The 21085-nt window shown below is 38.9% G+C and overlaps 1 protein-coding gene across 2 annotated transcripts in view; it reads right to left on the reverse strand.

The window, feature by feature from the left end:
• Positions 1 to 9241: 9241 nt before the first annotated feature.
• The window catches only part of SLC30A8 (solute carrier family 30 (zinc transporter), member 8), a 50806-nt gene continuing 38962 nt past the window's right edge, over positions 9242 to 21085 (reverse strand). For both annotated transcript variants that reach the window (XM_011941088.1, XM_011941087.1), the window contains 2 exons: positions 14760 to 14894; positions 9242 to 13417 (listed from right to left, as the gene is read on the reverse strand). In XM_011941088.1, coding sequence (XP_011796478.1) covers positions 13272 to 13417; positions 14760 to 14894 — 281 coding nt within the window. In that variant the 3' untranslated portion in view covers positions 9242 to 13271. The remainder of the gene's footprint in view (positions 13418 to 14759; positions 14895 to 21085) is intronic.

A 21085-nucleotide genomic window follows, 5' to 3' on the forward strand; every position in this document is an offset into this window, starting at 1 on the left:
TGACATCATGGTAAGTCTCTGTTACTCCATTTTGGCTACAAGTAAACGTCTTAGATCTGCTTTTTCTGTCCTACTGGTCCTCTCTCTATGCTTCTTCGTTTTTTCACATGCATCTTCTGCTCAATACTAGCTAATGTTGAAAGTCTTATGCAAATACTGGAATCAATATTACATCCATCTCCTAGAGTGACTGAAAATGGAGCATAAAGGTTTTAATTTTCCTAGTCTACTTGTTTTTCCTGACAACCTAAAAGAGAATGTGAAAGATGTTGACATTCTTAAATAAAGCCATTTCAGTTTCTATTTCAACAGTAGCTAAGGGCATGCACAAATCCTAGATTCTCATTTAAGTAGAATAAATTGGGGCATATTTAATGCCAGTAAGTTTCTTAGGCCATTTGATGTTTCCAGGTCATCGTATATGGGGGCTGCATTTACAATTCTATAGCCAATTAATCTTGATAATATTTTTAGTATTATTCAACAACTGGGAACATTTTCTCTGAAGTTTTGTGGCCATTATAATCACCATTATTAGTAGTATAATTGTCTTTCTCTAATGAGGCAAAATGCACTATATCTTGGGGTAGTGGGTTCAAGAGACAGAATGTGGAAACCATAATGTGATTTTCCCTTCTTTATTATTAGTCTGTTCACTCCAGCCCCAAGTCTTCACCTCACCATCTACTACTACTTAGAAATTTTGCTCCTTTGGTGCCAAATGAGGAGGTTGAAGGCCCATTCATGCCATCCAAAGTTATTCATATATTCATGTAGCCACAATAGAAAATGGACTAGAGGAGGAGTATAGAATAAAGTTCTAGAGCACATGATTTGGAATGACACAAATCAGAATTTGAATCTTAGTTCTACTGTTTATTAGATTTAGGCAAGTCACTTAAATTCTCTGAACTATTTTCCATCTGTGACATGGAGGTTATCATACATACATCATTGTTTTACTAAGGGTTAAATAAGTATATGAATTTAATTTCTCAGCCCAGTGCCTGACATCTTGCCAAGCATTACTATCATTATTATTGATATTATGTTAATAATATATTGCAATTATAATTTATAATGAGAAAAGATTAGGACTCTATTTTTCCCTCCAACAGCCAGTTCAGCATTACCAGTGTCTTGTTCAAGACTTCTAAAGGAATGTGCCAAGCTCAGGATTTATTGCCATTTTGATTATTTAGTATTCACTGAGCACTGAGAGAATGCAGCATTTGTGGGAACACAGAAGGAGGTAGAGGCAGCCTCTCCCACTCTGAGTGGAGAAGGAAACCTGGAGCTGGCTGGATATGTGGCTGAGAACAGTACAGCCAAAAAAGACCATCTGGACCAGTGCAACCAGGGTTCCCAGGAAATCTGTGGGGCCTCTGACTAAACTAAGTTATTTGGCTTCTAATCAACTTAACATTAACATTCTCCAAGCCCTCCCGTCTAAGATGCTAATTTATCCTAAAGAGGCATGTGAAGTATAGGCACCCACATCAATCAAGTTGCTCTTTTCTTCTGCCTCATCTCACCTCTGTCAGCTAGGTTGATCCCCTGGAAAACAGAGACCTTAAAATAAAGTAAAACCTTCCCCTTAAAATAAAGTAAAACCCTAATTTGACTGAACACCACTGCCAAACTCTCGCTTTAAGAGCCCTGAACACAGTTGGGGACTTAAGGCCTTGCCAGTCCAATAATAATTCTACTGAAAAAATGCCAAATTCCCTTTCTTTTTAGAAAAAGGGCCAAGCACTGCTTCTAGTATTGCCCAGTTCATGACCTCCTAGCCTTCCAAAAACTGCTTTAAGGCCAAGGGTGTTCTGAATTCTGGACATAACATTAGTATAGAAGCTGTCCCCTCCAACAGGTTGATTAGTGACAGGGTTCAGTTCTAAGTCACAAAATGCATCCTGTAATTGCTTTCTTTACTTCATTACCTGCTTCAGCCCAGACAAATGGTATTCAGGGAAGTCTAAGGGTATCCACTTTTCCACAGAGAATTAAGCAAGACCTTCTTTTTAAAACCCTATCTTATAAATTTGACCCATTTCACATAAAATGCTGAGGGAAATTTCAGATCAGACCCTCTGCCTCATTTTTCATGGTATTATCTTTACTTCCCCAGATACAGTAACAAGCACATGGAAGGTGCTTGGTCCAATGTCTGCTAAATTCAGTACAACCAAAAGAACTATTCCTCAGCTTCCATGGGTTTTTATTTGCAACTTTAGCTCCACTGGTATTTATTTCCAAACTTCATGGTCAGGTAGTATTACAGGAAGGTCTCAAAAGCAATTCTGCATAACCAGACAAGCAAATAGTCAATGTAGATATGAATGTGTGTGCTCTAGACATGTTGTAAGTTGGAGAGGGGAGGAGGAATATTTGTAGTCCCATGAAAATAGGCAAATCTATTGTAAAATGTCTACAGTATGTTGCCACAGGAATCATTTCAGTTAATAATGATACTAACTGCTGATTATATGACGGTTGATGGTTCACAAAGGACTTTTGTCTATGGTATCTCATTTGATCTCCGTAACAATTGAAGGAAGTAAGAAGGATCAGGATTCTTATTCCTGTTTTATCCACAGGGAAGCAGCGCCCCTAGAGTCAGCTGTGAGCAATTTACAGTGACAGAATTGGCCATGTTGACACTTCTCCTGCTACACTCCCTATCACATATTCTCAGCTGCTCCTGATGCTTCTCTTCCTTAAGGGCTCAATCCGGGATCACTGAATCCACTCCTATACTTTAAAAGTTGACATATTGCATAATCATTTATTGAATAAATTATCCAGTGATTACTTAGATAGTAGGCACCATAATGGGTTGTGGAGGAAGAGAAAACATTAAATAAGATAAAGATCACTGTTTTTGCAGAACTCAAAGTCTACTTGGAGAAGTTAAAATTGTAAATATTTTTGTGTAATGTGGTAAGTCCCTACAAAGTGTTCAATAAGCAAAGAAGAGAGAAGAATAAACTTTTCTGAGAGTGGAAGTCAGTGAAACTTCAGAAAGGGTTGATCTTTGGCAGGGCTTTAAAGGATAAATAAGAGTTTCAAGGCAGAGAAGAGAAAGGAAGAGAAGGGAGGGTATTTGAGTAAGGGGAAATGAGCACAGGCACGGAGTCATGAACAAATATGGCCTACTTGTGAAAAGATGAGCAGCTCGGTGTGTTACATTATAGGATATTTGGGAGAACTGGTAATAGGTGAGACTACAGAATAAAATCAGGCCAGATGGCTCCATACTGAGACATCTAGTTCCTAAACCTGTGCGTTATATATATTTCCAGAATTTAATTTTTTTAAAAAAAAGTTTTGTAAATAAGCATTTCACCTAAGTACTTGGTCAGTACCAAGCACCAAGTACATCAATATTTGAAATGCCTTCTGTGGAAGAAGGCCAAGTTTGTTCCAAGACAGGCGTAGATAGGATATGGGCCTGGAGATCAATAGTGGAGATTGTCTGGGTGCCGTGGCTATTTCTGGGTGGCCACATGAAGAAAAGGGACAGCTTGTGCAGACCCAGAGAAGGAAGCCATGTCAAAAGAAAAAAAAAAAAAGGATGGTTCTAATTTATTATAATCTTATAATCTTATTTATATGTTGGCGATGGCAGATAGCAGAAAGACTCTGAGGAAGAGATGTGTCTCAAGAGCATGGAGATGGGAGGGACTAATTCTCCAGTCTCCCACCTCTCCACCTGATGATTCTCCCGTACTGACTGTGGGTTATATTTCCCTGTTTAGTGCTTTGCAGTGAGTGTATGTGGATAGTAAGTACAAATACCTAATAAATAAATAAATATGTGAAGCACTTCTTTACAAGGGATTTTGGGGTACTTGGTACCTGTTTGACAAATTTGGTAGAAAATGTATTTTGCCAAAATAATACAAACCTAACTAAAGAACTGCAGCCTGCCACACTTTGGCTGTGGTTCTTCTTCCTTTCAGTCAAGAGCTTTGCACTTACCATAAAATTCTAGCTCCTTCTCATGGCCTACAGGGCTTTTGCCCAGTCCAGCCCAGATCACCCCTCTTCCCCCAGCCTTGCTCGCTGCACTCAGTACATCTGCTTCCTTTCTTTTTCTCAAGGCTGCCAGGTTCTTCCTACCTGTGGCCTCTGTCCAAGCTATCCTTCCTTTTCCTCCTCCACTTTGCATGGCTGGCTCAGCCCAAATGTCTCCTCTTCATAAAGGTCATGCAGATATAGCTGCCTCGCTCTAGCCCTCTCCCAATTATTACCATATCCATTGGTTTTATTTCTATCTTACCACTTATCACTATCTGAAAATGTCTTATTTTGGTCTTTATTTGTTTTTTGTCCATATCTCCCACTATAATGTGTCATTATTACCGGGATCCCCATGTTCACCACAAGGCCTGGCACAGAATAGTCACCCATTAAATAAAAAAGTGACAGAAAAAGCAAAGGTAGTTTTGGAGACAGTCAAATTCTGCCTCTATAGGCATCAATATTTCAAACACCCCAATTTCTACTTGACTTTTCCAGCTACGGAAAGAAACAGCTATATATTATCTCACTTTCATCACATTATTTTAATATCCTTCATCTAAGTAACTTGTGAATCAATTTTTCTTTACCCCCAACTCCTGACCCTTCACTCCACCCCATTTTCCTCCCCATGTCCCCATTCTCCCCACCATGTCCCCATTCTCCCAATCTAGTCTATTTCTGTGAGTGATAGGGAAGGAATGTACGCTTTAGCTCACTATCTGGTATAACGCCCTTCCATACCAAGTACCGCACTAAGCACTTCTTAAGTATGATCTCTGAATCTGATTTATTATAAACACTTTCTGAATATTGCCAGACCCTACACATTTGCATTGTAACTGTTCCACTTACCTATTTCCTTTTTTAAAAAATAAAAACAAAAACTCCTTTTTGCCTTCTATCTTTTCACCTCTTATTTATTTCTACCAATTCCTTAAAATAGTTGTATATCCAATAGAATGAATCTAATTTTAAAGGTCCTTTGATATATGCCACAACAATTTTTATGGCATATTTTGATCACTTGGTTCTTCAAATAGTCCATCAATCTTTAAGTAAGGAACGCATCCCTTCTATGACACCATCAGTAATGTTTTAAAAGCAGGGATTTAGTTCAGAGAAAAAGAAATTTTAATGCTCTCAGTTCACATTATACACCAGCCATTGTGCTGAGAGCAGCACATTAGTTAGCTAATGATTACAACCACCTTGTGATATAGGTGTCGTTTTCCCCATTTTATTGTGAGGTAACTGAAGCCTGCTTCACAATGTGGCCAAAACCATGCAGCTAGAAAGAAGATGTACTGGATTAGAAGCAGAGGCTGAGTGAATATAATGTTAGAGGTTAGACACAGATGTCTGGTGTTTACAATGAAACATCTGAAAGAATTAAAATGCTTCATCATCTTATTGATAACTATTGAGGTCTGCTAGATGAAGGTGTGTTCCTGCAGATAACGTAATACTACTACTCTGTGCTGGGCCCGGTGCTAGGTGTTATTATTCAGAGATAAATAGAAACTAATACGTTAAGGAGGGGAACATAGAAAAACAAAACACACAAGACACAAAGTGACAAAAGCAAGAACACAAAAAGGTGATTGCTTGAAAGGCAGCACTGAAGATGGAATGATTGGCATTGGGTAGAATATTAGGAAAAGCTTTCTGGACAAGGGGCCATCTGAATGGATTCTCAAAAAATGATAACTAGAATTTATTGAGAACTTACTATGAACAGTGAATTGCCTTAAGTGTTTTACATACAGCTTCTCATTTAATCCTCACATCTATTCTAAAATGGGTAGTTTTCATTCCTTCACTGAGTAAAAAACTGAGACAGATAGATTGACTAGGTTGCTGGTGCTCAGACAACCACTGTATCAAACATAGTCCAACAAGATCACAATTATTTTATATTATTTTATAAGTAAAATTTAGCCAGATATTGAAGAAATTGAAAGCAAAAAGAGAATAAAAAATAACAGAAGTAGAATTGCATAAAGCAGTTAACCCTCCTAAGGCTTAGGGAATTAATAGAACCCAGAAGCTTGGAGGAGTAAACCCCAAGCTAAAACACTGTCCTCTGAGGAGGAGACACTGATTAATTAATGCTGATATCTTGGCCAGGGAGAGCCACTATGGAGCTGGGATCTAGACCTCCAAGGAAAGAGTATAGTAACCTGGTGCTTTTCTCTGAGGGGATGTGATGAGGCTGGTTCTTTGAGTTTGGGGTAAACTGCAAACTGGAAATACTGCAGGAAAAGAGAATGAAGTACTGCTGCCATAGTGAAGAAGTATTACCGGGTTGACACTGTTTGAGAGAGGATCAAGCAGGAAACAAAACAAGAAGAAAGTCCCCTTTTCCTCCCTCTAGGCTTCTGATACCCCTCTAGGGCCTCCTAACAAGGAGCAGCCAGCAAAGGAGAAATGTAGTTATCACAGTCCCTGCCCCCAGCATCATGAAGCCAAGAATACCTGAGAGAGTTGGGGGTTGAGAGACAATAGCTTAAAAACTGGCACAACCAGGCAATCTTACTTTCCTTATGGCCTTTTCACTCTCCACTCTCCTAGATGACAATTTCACTCTTGCTCCTCTTGTTTTACATCACTAATACCTCCTCTTTCATTGTCACACTCAGAATAACCTTGCTTCCTACTTCAATTAGAAGAATGAAGCAATCAGAAGAAAATGCCAGATTGCCTCCATCGTACCTAGCCATCTACCAGCAGAAGTCTATTATTGTAAAAGCTCTGTGTTGTACATAAATACCTCCATCTAGAACCAGGTACACGGCCTGTGCACTAGATTCCATCATTTCTTGCTTCCTCATGTATACCACTCCAGCAATTCTCTCCTCTCTCTGTGAGTTGGTGGCAGTTAATACCCATCAGAAACCCATGTGTTTCTCTGTATTTCCCAGCTTCCCTTCAGTTAGGTTAGGGCTATGGGATTAATTTTGGCCAATGGCCTCCAAGCAGAAGTGAAAAGCATCCATTTTAAAAGGCACTGTAACAAATTTAAGATGTGGTTTCCCTTCTTCTCTCTCTTCCCTTGCTATCTCAGAGGCTAAATAATGTTCCAGATGGTGCAATTACAAGATGGAAGGGCCTTCATTATTATGAACACCTGTGTAACTGTGTGGCCCTCACAAGATAATGACTTTTGTAAGGCAGCCCAGACTTCTCTCCTGGATGAAAATACTATTTTTGTAACTCTAGCCCACATTCATATAAACAACTGCCTATCTGACATCTTTATGTGCTTAATAACTCAACTTGCCCAATACCAAATTCCTAATCCTGCCCCATCTTATAGGCATCCTCCCCTCTAATCTTTCTTGGCTCTACTTCTAAGATCTATTCCAGCACTAACAGTCCAAGCCTAATACCAACATTCACATCATTGCCCAATATTTACCACTGGACAATGCAGAAACTGTCACCTCAGTAATGAGAGAAGGAAAGTAAAGTGAAATACCAAGTTCTGGAATAAACAGGAAAATTTCATCAGGGAATATAAATTACTCCATGATTTGCTTACCCTGAAAAGTATCTTTATGAAATATATTTTTCAAGGGAGAAGCAATGCAGGTGTGTTGACTTCCTAAAGTTGATGCCTACCATATCAGTATTGAGTTTTTTCAGGACCCTTAGGGTTTAGCAATTCAGTAATATTTTAATTCCAAATATTAATAAAACTCTTCTGGACAAATACAAACTTACCTAAAGCAATATTCTACTCCCTGCTGTTGTTTTGACTTGCAGTTGATTGATGAATACATTAATTGAATTAACGAATTAAAAGTCTCAGGGTATAGGATTTGAGGGTTTTTCTTTCCAAAATCTATATATTGTAATAGCGCTACTATTGTGCAAATGTTTATTCTTGGGCAAAAAGAATTCTTTCGTTGAAGGATAAGTGGTAAATTCTACAGTGTTTAAGAGCTATCAAGATGAAGGGGGAAGAGGAGGCGGAGGAGCAGAAAGAGGAAAAGGAGGAGGATAAGAAAAAGAATAAAAATAATTGTGTATTCTCATCAGCTATGTTTGATCACAGTGCTTCCCTCAGAACTTTCTTATTAGAACATGAAAAATTATCTAATCTAAGATCCTGAAAGACCATCTCCACAGCTTTATCTTTATAAAGGATTGGAGGTTGAATGGAAAGGGAATCTGCTTCTTGTTTATGAATTCAGAGCTTATTGAGCCAGGGAAATCTACTCTCCTTTCCCCATCCAAGTTGATACAAGGTGCTGAACTTTATGAGTAGGTGGAAACCAGAAAAAAAGGCTTCGTCTTTCTGGGGCATTAATTATTCATAGAAAGTGTTGCTGTAAAGAAATGCCAACACAGGGTATTCTTATTTCCCTGACCATGGACTTTTGCCATGTCAGAGGCAATTTTGGAGTGGAGAATAAGGCAATGACAGAAATTCTTGTTCATCAATCTCACGTATATGCCCAATAAAATCCCCTATTCATCTCTATAAAAATGGAGGAGGAGTTAGAAACAAACCAGGGCATTGGTTCATTAAATCTCTACTGATTCCCATTTGAAGAACACAATTTAACTTCAAAGGAGACCCTAAATTTGCATCTGATCCTAATTCCATTGTACAGGTTAACTCACCATGGTTTACAATATCTTCAGTACAGCTGGTGCCCTTTCTTTTTCTGCAATATCCCAAAATACTCCTAACCTCAACAGATTCAGCGAAATAATGTTTGATAGACTGTTGGACTGTGTATAACAACCATAGGGTTTTAATGGCTGTAAATAGGATAATTATGTTTTTGACAAATGGGTATCCCTTTGAAGAAAGGAAATATAGGGCAATTATAATGATGCATTGTCTCCAGGACTTGATTGACACTCCTGAAAGGGGTGCAATTCAGCTTAACATCTCTCATCACTTCCTGGCTTTATGGTTGAAGAAGCACAAGTTTGTTTTTCACAACTGTCAAGGGCTCCTGCCACATCTGATCACCATCTTCTTCCCCCATTGGGGTTTTATGCCCGTAATTTCAAAAGCACCCTGGATTCTAACACATTATCTTCCATCTCTCTAGACAAATATGTTCCCCCAAATGAGTTATTTCTTCCAATAAACGACTGAGAGTGAAAAATGTATTCTCATTACAGTCCTCATTGGTGTCATGAAAAACATGTCCTGCCATGATTTTGGTGATAAAAAGTTGATGACTTAACCCAAACTCTCTCTTTCTTGATTTTATTTTAAACAACACACACAAACATTTTAAAATAGAATTTAAACAGGTGCCCAGTAACAGAATGACAAACGTTAAGTGTGAAATCAGAAAGTTAAAAAACTAAACCGCAGATGGTCACCTTTTTATTTTTTTTAACATCCGCCTGCGCTGGACTGTTAAGTGGCCTCATCACTGTCAAGCCAGGCAGGATTTGTAAAACTTGGGATGTGGGTATTCAAAGATGACATTTGCTTGGTGCCTTTAATGATTTCTGTAATTAGTCATTTAAACAGATTGCCCTGTGATCCAAAACAGGGAATACAGAGAGATGAGCTGAGAAAATCATTTCCTGGAGGCACTTTAGAGCTAATTGTGGAAAATGAGGCTTGTCTCTTTGCAAGACTCTCTGGATCATATTTCACTGGGTGGGGATGGAGCTGGAGAGCAACATTCTTCAGGAATCTGTAAAATGTATATGCCTGGGAGGTGTTTTTCTTTTTGACACTACGGTGCTAAAAGACTTTGTCAGGTCACAAAATTTAACAGATATTAAGTGATCCAAATTTGCCCCTGGCAGTTTAGAAACCAGAGAAGGAAATGCACCTGGTCAGAGAAAGTTGAGGCTACATGACAGAGAAAAGCCAAGGACATGATATTTCACAGGAATAGGGTAAGACTTGGGAGACCTATGACTTTGCCTTCATCGCAGTGGACAGTTGTACTTTTTGTTAATAAATGTCCTTGGAGTGACAATTCTGCTCTTCAAAGATAAAAGTGGAAGCTTTCAGAGAGTCAGAAAGGGATTCGACTATTTTAATTAATTCATCACTCTCACTAGGTAACAGCCTCTCAGTAAATGCCTTTATCCCAGCAAGCCTCCACTGCTTCCTCAGAGAAACAGCTGTTTAATTCTCACCAATAATTTTGCCACTGTCTTGTGGGAACTGTGTTGATAACTCAAAATTTCTCAAAAGTTTAGATGATTTAAAATTCTGTGCCCACTCATGTTTGTACATAATAAAAAATAACAGTTAACATGTACTGAATGCTAACTACATGCTATGCACAGCTCCAACCTTTTAAAGTGTCCGAATTTATTAAACTCTCACACATTTGAATAGGGAGGTTTTACTGATCAGGAAATAGAGGATCAGAGCATTTAAGTAACTAGCTCGAGGTCACAGAGCTAATGAAGGGAAGAACTAAGATTCAAATTCAGGCAATCTAGCTTGAGAACTGATGCTTAATGTGTAAACATCCTTTCTTTCATGTCCTTCAACACTCCCATTTCACATCTGTAACCAAACATATGGAAGGCATCAATTTCTTTTATGGGTCCTAACATCACCATAGAGCCCTAGATAAATCTTAAGTGGGTGCTGGATGACAGTAAAGCATATTAAAAATGGAGGGTGGTGGTAAAGTTGACCTGATTTCACCACTCAGAAGAATAGAGTGTTGCTTTGAAAGACATAAAGGAATGTAGATGACAGGTTGATGAGTGCAGCAAACCACCATGGCATGTGTATACCTATGTAACAAACCTACATGTTCTGCACATGTACCCCAGAACTTGAAGTATAATAATACTAAAAAAAGAAAAGACATAGAAAATCATTAACGTCTTGATAGCTGGAGAGGACACAACACCATGAAGTAAAGAATTCAACTACATTATTCCACTTACTTCTGGTGGCCTGGAGTTCTAACCACACTAGGGAAATGGTAATGGGAGTCAGAACTTCAGAATTGATGGATGGTGGATAAAGCCCCTGAGTAGCATCTGTTTTTTCATCTCAAAATCCTTAAAATCTCTGTTGTAGTTTGCCTTGCATTTTGCCACATAAACATCTACTGTTCAGAGTTTTCAGTCTAGCTCACTAAAAAAGCAGAATTTCAGGGAAATAGCAGAAACACCCTGCGGCCATGGGTTCCTTTGGTTGACACACAAATCTCCCTCCCTAATGATTACCTGACATTCAGTGAATTTCTGACATAAAATCAAATCTAAACATGGTTTTCAAAAGGAAGCAGAAGCCAAGAATTATACTAAAACTTGTGTGTTTGCCAAGTCACGTAGTCTTTAGGGTGTCCTATGCAAAATATGGAAAGCAAAACCATTCAGTGGTCCTTGAGACAGGAAAAATGATTTGGCATAAACCATTCTTTCCATTTTGAGACTCTGATGTGGCAGGAGACATTGGGAACCTGAGGGGCTCTAATCCTGGTTGCCTAAACATGCTCATTGAGGTGGGGGATGAGTATATTTGTCTCAACTGAGCAGGGAAAGCTCAGCAGAATGCTAAGTAGCTATTTCAGTGGTGCTGATTGATTTGCAGAGATGGCACAGATGTGACCTTCTCAGTCAAAGTCAATGTTTCCTTGGTCCTCAAATTTCAGAAAAAAATACAAATATAAATGACAAATAATGACAAGGCCCAGATACAGTCTCAGAGTCATTGCCTCAACAATTATTAATGCCTGCTAGGTTTCTAGTACCCTGCTAGAGACTGACAACAACATAAAAATCATCTAAGACCTATCTCCTGTTCTCTACAATATTCATAACCATAAAGCTGCAAAAAGTATGTAGTTTTAAAAATCACAGCGTGGAGAGTTTTCTTTGCATCACGTATTTTGCTTTATCAACTAAAAGCTAACAGACAAACGTAAGTGTGCCTTGCGCCTAGTCTTCCTTTTCTCTAGAATGCCTTCTCTTCTTCATCTGCCTGGAGAACCTCCATATGTAATTCAAAGTCCAACAGGGTTGTCACCTCAGTGACATAAAACCTCACTGGCCATGCCCATCCAGCAGTATCTATTGCTTTCCTTTTATACCCCACTATATCATTGCAATTCAAGATATTACTGTAGCTGCCTGTGTACGTGTCCAGGTGTCCCGCTCAATGACCTCCTGTGGTTGACAGTCTTCTAGACTATGGCTCATCTTTAGAAGCATCTCTGGGTAACTTTTAAAAATGCAGAAGTCCAGGGTCCAAACCAAACCCATTGACTTAGGATTTCCAGAATGTTGGCCTGCACATCTCACATCTTTAGTTTACTCTCCACATATAGTGTTGAGTTGCTACCATGACATAGAAGCACTTGCTGCATCTGATTCCTCTTTATAGTTCCAATGCTAAGCCCAATGTCTAGTACAAAGCAGTGCTCAGATCATGCTCGTGGACTGAATGAATCAGCTGCATCTGCTTTATTCCTTCTTGCAGGTAAATATCTAAATTATCTGTAGCAACAACTTGATGGGGTCAACTCGAATGTTTTTGTCAGCTGTTCTTGAAGACTGCTGGGTCTCTACAACCACATTCTTTGGCTGGTGCCAGTGTTTAAGCACTCTGGTAGGTAAAAATATTTTCTTTTGAACAGTGATTACATAAAGTTTTGAAATAAACAAGTTAGAATTCAGAAATAAGAGGGATTTATTGCCAAAATGTGACAAGTAAATAAAAATTAGTTGTTAAGTGCCTCTCTGTATATTCATATATATTTCCAATTCAGAGTAGAAAAAAAAATCACATTACAGCTTGGTGAGAGAACCAAGTTCTAATGGGGTGTTAAGCATACAGAGTCATTTTATTCCTGACTTGGCTCTCCTTATTTTTTGTTTCTCATGTTTTGGGAAAATTTTGTGACTATTTGTCCCTTCCACTGATTTCTAGTAAGACTTTCCTGAGTTCAAATTTACCTGCATGTCCTCAAGATGCATGATTGGGAGGGAGATGAATTTTGTATTGCCGATAGTTACAAACAGCTGTTATTTCGGCTCCACTCAGGAATAATCTATATACACATTCCTGTAATTGAATACAGCTACTGATCAGTATATAATCCAATTGATGGATGGATCTCAGTGCCTCTTCCTTCATGGTGAATGGAGCTAGCTAACTAGATAAAATGTGCATTGCACCATGACATGAATTGCTTCATTTGGTTCCTTATTTTCTATGATGCAGAAACTACATAGCAGCATGTTTGAAGGTGGCCTGTCAAATTTGGGAGGCTGACAGTGTGACTGAGCTAGTCACGGGGGTCTTCACAGAAAAGGCAGTCTGGATCCTGGTCGACTGGAGATTCCGTCTGAATGGTGAGTGAGTACACCGTAAAGCTTTTGCTGAGGGCTCTAGCAATTTCTCTCCGAACCACTTGGCTGTCCCGGCTGGCTGCTGTTGATAAAGAACCACAGGGAGATTAGCGCTGATTGCACACGCATGGGTGACTGCTGTGACTCCAACTTCAAGTACTTTGTCTTTGACCTCCTGGGGCAGGGCAGAGGCAGGGCACTCAGAGGAAGCCATGTTGGCTCTGACAATCAGCTACACTCACACAGACAAGGCAGGGGAAACTCTAGTGCAGGAAAGTGCCCTGTCGCTATGGGAACTCTCTGTCCACTGTTATCTCTGGAGTCTGGCATTCCTAGGAGCTTAGTATGGAAGGGGAGACAAGCCCTGGAAAAAGCCAAGACAGAACTATTATTTCTTATACAGCCCTGCTCACCAGCTCCCAGGGATCTCTGGGTTGCAGGCCTTGTATGTAATCAGAATTTATATCAAGGATAGTGACAGGAACCAAGAAGCGTTTAGAGCTCCCCACAGACCTTTCTTAGAGCAGCAACCCTCACTGCCATATTTTTTTCCTGTCCCAAATGCTATCAGCAGGCTGTAAAGTCCCCTCCATAGCAACCTGAGTGTTTACTAGATTCTTCCATTTGCAGTGAAATATTGGCATAGTGAATGCTGTAAATTCCCTGAAGTCAGACCTGAGCCCCGTCGAGAAGAAGAGGATGTCTGAGAAAGCACAGTTTTCAAATGACTGTCACTAGTGTTCCTGTCCCCTGCCCCTAAGTAACTTCTTGAGTCATTTTTTAGCAGCCTAATGTATCATCCTTGGCCTGAGCTTTCTCTTGAGGCAGTAAATGCTCTCTCACTACCTAGTCTCCCAGCTCTAGGACATATCAGAGACAAAATTAACTTTCTGAAAAGGTAATTTTTAGTATAAACCTAATATTATAAGAATTTTCTCACATGGCTACAGAATTTCTAACCACACAGTGCGGGACCCGCCGTAATTTCTATTAGCACATCCATTTGCTTGTTAGAAAGTGAAGAGTGGGGCCTGTGTCTCTTTCATCTTCCTATTTTCAGTGCTAAGAAAAACATCATATATAGAGGAGATACTCAATTAAGATTAAGTTTTTAATTCATTCCTATTATTTGACTGATAGGACACCAAGCCAAGCAGAAGAAGTTGAATTGTCAGAGTCCAAGGCCTTGAAATTGTCTGTCCTCGGCCCTCTGTAGTCAGCCCCAGCGATGTCATGGGTATCATTGTTGCTATGACAACATCAATAAGTGGGCTGGTTTCAAAGGCCCTTGGTAATAGAAAACACTTTATAGTGTTTTGACAAGCAACAGACAATAAGGGCAGCTCTACAAAAAGGAGGGAAATTACTGACTTTACAGGACAAGGACTGAATTTTTTTCTAGGGTGTTTACAAAACTCACTGACCTGTAGCAACATGAGCTGAGAGAATTACTTGATTCATTGTTAGAGACCAGATGTGCAGGCTGTGCACAGACACCACCCCGTCGACTGCTAAAATAAGCTCTTTCACACCATTGTAATGCAGGCTCTTTGGCACACCTGACAAAAGGTAAGAGATGGAGGCTGTAGTTATTCAACTAAATACAGTTCACTGAATTACCTAAACAAGCTGCAAAGTCCTCACCCAAATTTCAATGTGCTTATCCCTTTGCTGGTTTCTTACTTCAAATGTTTACAAAGAAGATTTACCTGACTACTTCAAGGTTTACCATCAACCAAAAGTTCCCACTCAGAATACTTGCAGAATTTACTACGCAATAACCAACAACGGTGATTATCCTTAGTTTTTATGATATACTATAACTGTGCCTTTTCCAACTATCTTTATATACACTCTGCAAAGTAACATGAATAACATGAAATTTGGTATCAAATAATCATGGGTTAGCATGCTGATGACAACTATTGTGAATTTACCCAAATCCCAGAACTTCTCTGATCCTCAGCACATTTGTAGTAAAATATGGGTGATAAGAACAACACATAGATCACAGAACTCTTTGAGGAGCAATTCAGAAAATATCTAAACATTATGAACGGCAATGTTGTACAAAGATTAGTTACCCAACAGGTCATTTAGTGAACTGTGCTAATAGAAGATCCTAACATTGTATAATACCATCTTATTCCTTTTGTAAGTTTTTCATTATTTTAGCTATGTTGGATGATGCTGTATAAGAGACGTCTAAGTACAGCCCTTTTTTAGCCTCTACTTCAGTTATGTACAAGCAACACAAACACCTGGGGTGTTTATTAAAAATAAATGTACCACGACTCCATTCCAGACCTAAAAGGAAATTTCTATGGATGAAGCTCCAAAATCTAGAGTCTTTTGGAGTGGTTTTCAACCTTGGATGCACATTAGTATTACCAGAGGAGATTTTAGAAATCCTGATGACTAAGTTATAATCCAAGACCAATTAAATCAGAATCTCTCTGGAGAAGGCCCAACATCAATGCTCATTTGGTGATTCTAACAGGCAGCCGAGATTGAACCACTGCACTAACATTCATGAGCCACTGAGCGACTCTGCTTTGCAGTGGTTCTCTAGCCTGACTACATGTTTTTAAAAATACCAAAGCCAGCCCCAACCCCAGACAATTAAATCAGAATCTCTGGGTGGTATAGTTTGCATATTTGTCCTTGCCAGTGTCTCATGTTAAATTGTAATCCCCAATGCTGGAGATGGGGCCTGGTGGGAGGTGTTTGCGTCATGGTGCCAGATTCCTCATGGCTTGGTGCTGTCTTTGGGATGACGAGTGAATTCTTACAAGATTTGGTCATTTAAAAGTGTGTGGCACCTCCCTGCCCTTGCTCCATTCTCATTATGTGACGTGCCTGCTCCCCCTTTGCCCTTTGCCACTATTGGAAGCTTCTTGAGGCCTCCCCAGAAGCAAATGCCACCATGCTTCCTGTGTAGCCTACAGAACCATGAGCCAATTAAACTTACTTTCTTTAGAAATTATCCAGTCTCAGGTATTTCTTTATAGCAATGTGAGAACAGCCTAATACACTGGGTATGGGAAGCCTGAGCATAAGTATTTTTTAAAAGCTTCCCAGAGGATGATAATGAGCAGCTAGAGCTGAGAACCATCTACTTAAAGAAATAGGGAACCCTTAACCCTCCTTTTGAAAAATTTAACCCATTTATGCCTGAGGTTGCAATTTTTTGAATTTTTGTAATCAGACCTTGGCAATGACCTTAAACAGTAGGATATAAATAACTCCCACATGCTTAGCATTCCAATAATGGAACACTAGGCATAAATAGGCTAAGAACCTTGTTTATGGGGGATTTCTTCCTTGAAGTTAACTCAAAATTCTCTACAGTATAAGCGGAGTGTTCGATCCTACCTAATATTGTTTGGGGAAGTAACAAAGAGCTGGTCATTATGCTGTTTTACTCTATGAGTGGCAAGAGAATTAGGCTCCTAGAAGCAGATGAAAGGAGTTCTTGTCTCAAATTAGCCATGAAATGTGAATAAAGTCATGGGTAAAACCGTTTTAATAATAATAACAAACTTTTATTGAGGGCTCACTATGTGTAAAGTTTGTGCAAAATACTTCATTTATAGCAATTATCTCATTTAATAGTCCTAAAAACTTTAGAAGCTAGTTATTAAGGTTACAATTCTTATTTAACTAGAGGAGAGGAAATTGGGGTCAGTTAGATTAAGGAACATTGCTAAGGCCACAAAGAGAAGTAGCAGAATCAGGGATATCAGATCCCAACGTCTGTGCTCTGAGTACAAAGTGTTATGCAAATACTAGAGTCTAGGAATTGCAATCGAAACATTGTCTGTTATGCCTAATGTGTGTCATCTCTTTGGGGAATTACCATTTGAAGACCTGTTATCATTCATCTAGGCCCTTTGAAATTAAGTCATGATCCCACTACCCTTTTTTCACTTGTCTCCTTCATCTCATTACTATTATAGAGAACACAGGTCCACCATGACTTATTTTATTATAAGAAATCGTGCTGCCAGGCAAGAGGCATGGCCCTACTGGCCTCAATGCTCCATCACATCCTAGAACTTTCTTTTGCCTGGGGGGGAGTCTGAAAAAAATATTAATGCATCCAGAAAAATATCTAAATTAGTGTTTAATAAATAACTTCCCAGACTTATAAATGTATTTTAAAAACCACTGAACACCATTCATAGTTAAATAATTGCATTTGAAATCAATAAGATACAATATTTCACCTATCAGAGTAGAAAAGAATGAACAGTTTGATAATACTCAGTGGTTGCGATGATGTGAGGAAAGGGACATTTTCATATGCTGTTGGGGGGAAGGAAATTGATACTATATCTTTGGTAGAAATGGTAGTATCTATCAAATTCTGAAATGCATGTGATATAGTTTGGCTGTGTCCCCACCAAATCTCACCCAAATCTCACCTTTAATTGTAGTAATCCCCACATGTCAAGGGTGGGGCCAGGTAAAGATAATTGAATCATGAGGGCAGTTCCCCCATACTGTTCTCCTGGTAGTGAATAAGTCTCATAGATCTAATGGTTTTACAAATGGGAGTTCTTCTGCAAAAGCTTTCTTGCCTGCTGCCATGTAAGGTGTGACTGTGCTCCTCTTTTGCCTTCTGCCATGACTGTGAAGCCTCCCCAGCCATGTGAAACTGCGAGTCCATTAAACCTCTTGTTCTTTATAATTACCCAGTCTCAGGTATGTCTTTATGAGCAGTGCAAAAACAAACTAATACAGCATGTAAGTTTTGAAACAGCAATATCACTTCTAGGAATTATTCCACAGATATTCAAGTGCTAAAAATATATATATCCAAGGATGATAATTACATCATTGTTTATAATGTCCATCACAAGCAAGTCCTTCCATGCTGTGGAGTAATTACAGCTGTGAAGAATGGGGTATATCTATGTATGTGCTAATATAAAAGATCTCCAAGTGAAAAATGTCAGGTGCAGAGAAAAATGTGAATCAATATGTAATCCCACTTTTATAAAAAAAGGCACACACATACATCACATACACATATACATATACATGTGTGTGTGTATATATATGCAAATGCACAAATATCTTTGGAAAGATAAATGTCAACTTATTAATAGGTATTATCCCTGAAGAATAGGACTAAGAAGTCAAAGATGGAAATATAAGGAGACTTTTTAAAATTATTGCATACTTTTCTGTATTATTTTTAAATTTTACTAAGTACTATACTAACACAATCTGAAAACCTGAGTTAAAAAGTAACTGTCTTCCAGAAAGGAGTTATCTGCCAGTTTCTATAATTAGCTGACGTAGACCAGTCTCTGCACTTTTCCTGAAGTAAAATAAGAAAGATAATCACCAAGGAAGAGCTATAGTGAGACACACAAAAAAAGTGGAATATAACTCATTTCAAATTGTGTATCAACTTGTCTTTTATCTTTCTTTAAGTCAATAACTTCCATAATAGCAACAACAGCTGCAGCTCAGCACTTGGTGCTCAGGAAAGAAAATGGGTGCTTCTGTGGCTTAACAAGCCAAATATTAGAGCCAGAAAATTCACTGTTACTCTGTGACATTTGACTCCATTATCCATTTCACTGTTGTCAACACTATCATCTTTCAACAATTGTAGTGACCACCAAGAACAAACCTTTAAATGTATACTTAGCAGTGAACGCTAATGAAATGTGAGCTGTCACTAAAGGCAATTGCACTCTGAGACCAGATCTACCTTATGTCAAAATGTGCTGGACAAAAAAAAAAAAATCATAGTATGGTAAGTTCTGCTCTGAGATGATGCTTATGTTACTAAAAATCAGCTACTGTCTGGATATTTCAATCATCCAGATATTTGATATGATGCAAACTTATAGCTCTGGCTGAATTTTACAGGTGCCATTCCCAGGGCCAGCATGTGGGAATCCCTTCAGTGGTACGAAAAGATGATAGTCCAGTGGTTCCTGAAATGTTGTCCTGGGACCAGCAGCACCAGCATCTTGTTAGAAATTCAAATTCTTGCCCAATAAGATATACTGACTCAAGAATTGTGGGAGTGGGTTCAGATATCTGTGTTTTAATAAACCCTCCAGGTGATTCTCATGCCACTAAAGTTTGAGAACTGCTGGGTTAGTCTAATAAGGGTTTTAGGCAAGTCCTTCATAATACCTATTTTCCTGGAATGTGGGATAGAAAATGGTATCGTTTGTTAATTACAAATGGTCAATGTAGCAATGATAAATCACCTTCTAAATATAATTGAGCACCTTGGGTCTCCAATAAACCTTATTTTAAAATTTTAAGCAGTTTTAAGTTGACATAATAATTGTACATATGTACAGGACACACAGTGCTATTGCCATACAGATAATGCACAGTGATCAGATGAGGGTGATTAGCAAATTCATCCTGTCATACATTTATCATTTCATTGTGTTGGCAGCATTCAATATCTTCCTTCTAGCTATTTGAAACTATGTATTATTGTTAACTATATTCTTGTCATTCTATAGTGCTATAGAACACTAGAGCTTATTCCTCCTATCTCATTGTAATTTTGCATCCTTTGACAACTCTCTCCTTATCCTACTCTTCCCCTTCCCTGCCTCTGTTATCTGTTCTACTTTTTACTTCTATGAGAACATTTTTTTTTAGCTTCCACATATGAGCCAAAACATGTGATGTTTAACTTTCATTTCCTGGCTTATTTTACTTAGCATAATGTCCTCCAGTTCCATCCATTTTTCTGCAAATAACAGGATTTCCTTCTTTTTTATCACTGAATAGTATTCCATTGTGTATATACACTGCATTTTCTTGATCCATTCATCTATTGTTGGACTCCTAGGTTGTACTACCACACTTTCCCTTTGATGCTCCAGTCAAATCTCCTCTGGTTATTTGTTGCCTTGGCCCTTCCTTGTTGGGGGGACTAGCCCCAGCATCTCTAGTCAGCCATCTTGCTGATGTCACTCTCTGACATACTTTAATATTCTAAGATAATGTCAACGGGAGTCAGTAGTTCTCCCATTCCAAGTACCACTGAATAGTTCTTCTGGTGATGAAGATGGCTTTATTCTGATCAAGACTCTCTTATCTGGCCTTTCTGAGGCCATCAGCATCTATGGCTGACTAGTGCTATCACCACAGTCTATAACAAAGAATTGGGAATTTCTCCCTGTGCAGATAAATATACAGGACAGTGTTTATTTCCACAGTGTAGCTTCATATTTTCTATATTCCAGTCAACACAAAAATGCTAGCTGATAGTTTATATTTACCGAGCTTCCACTGTGTTCTAGCGTAATGCCATTTATTTCATCTAATGGTCTCAACAACACTGTATTGTGGATGTGATACTCCCATTTTTGAGTGGCGAAACTGAAGTTCAGAGGAGGTTACCTGAGGTCTCACAGCTAGAAACTTGCATGACTAGCATTTGAACGGAGGTGGGTCTGATACAAAGACCTTGCTTTTTCAACTATATGATGTGTCTCTCTGAGCTAACTCTGCCAGTAAAGATGTAGCCTAGAAAGGGCAGAAACCAGTAGTTCTTCAACCATTTTATGCCAAATGAAAAGAAAATCACCAAATTGCAGAATGGGGGAAAGGAGGAAAGGAGGCAGGCAGTAAGCTTTAGGCATAAGGATGGATTTCTTTGCAGTGAGGGTTATTTATGTGATCTGTTCCTGGATAGTTGGAAGACTCAAAGAGCCACACAGAAATTTCACAGGCCTGGGAGAGTAGTCAAGGATAA

Source organism: Colobus angolensis, unplaced genomic scaffold, assembly GCF_000951035.1.
Source record: "Colobus angolensis palliatus isolate OR3802 unplaced genomic scaffold, Cang.pa_1.0 Scaffold198, whole genome shotgun sequence".
NCBI lineage: Eukaryota > Metazoa > Chordata > Mammalia > Primates > Cercopithecidae > Colobus > Colobus angolensis.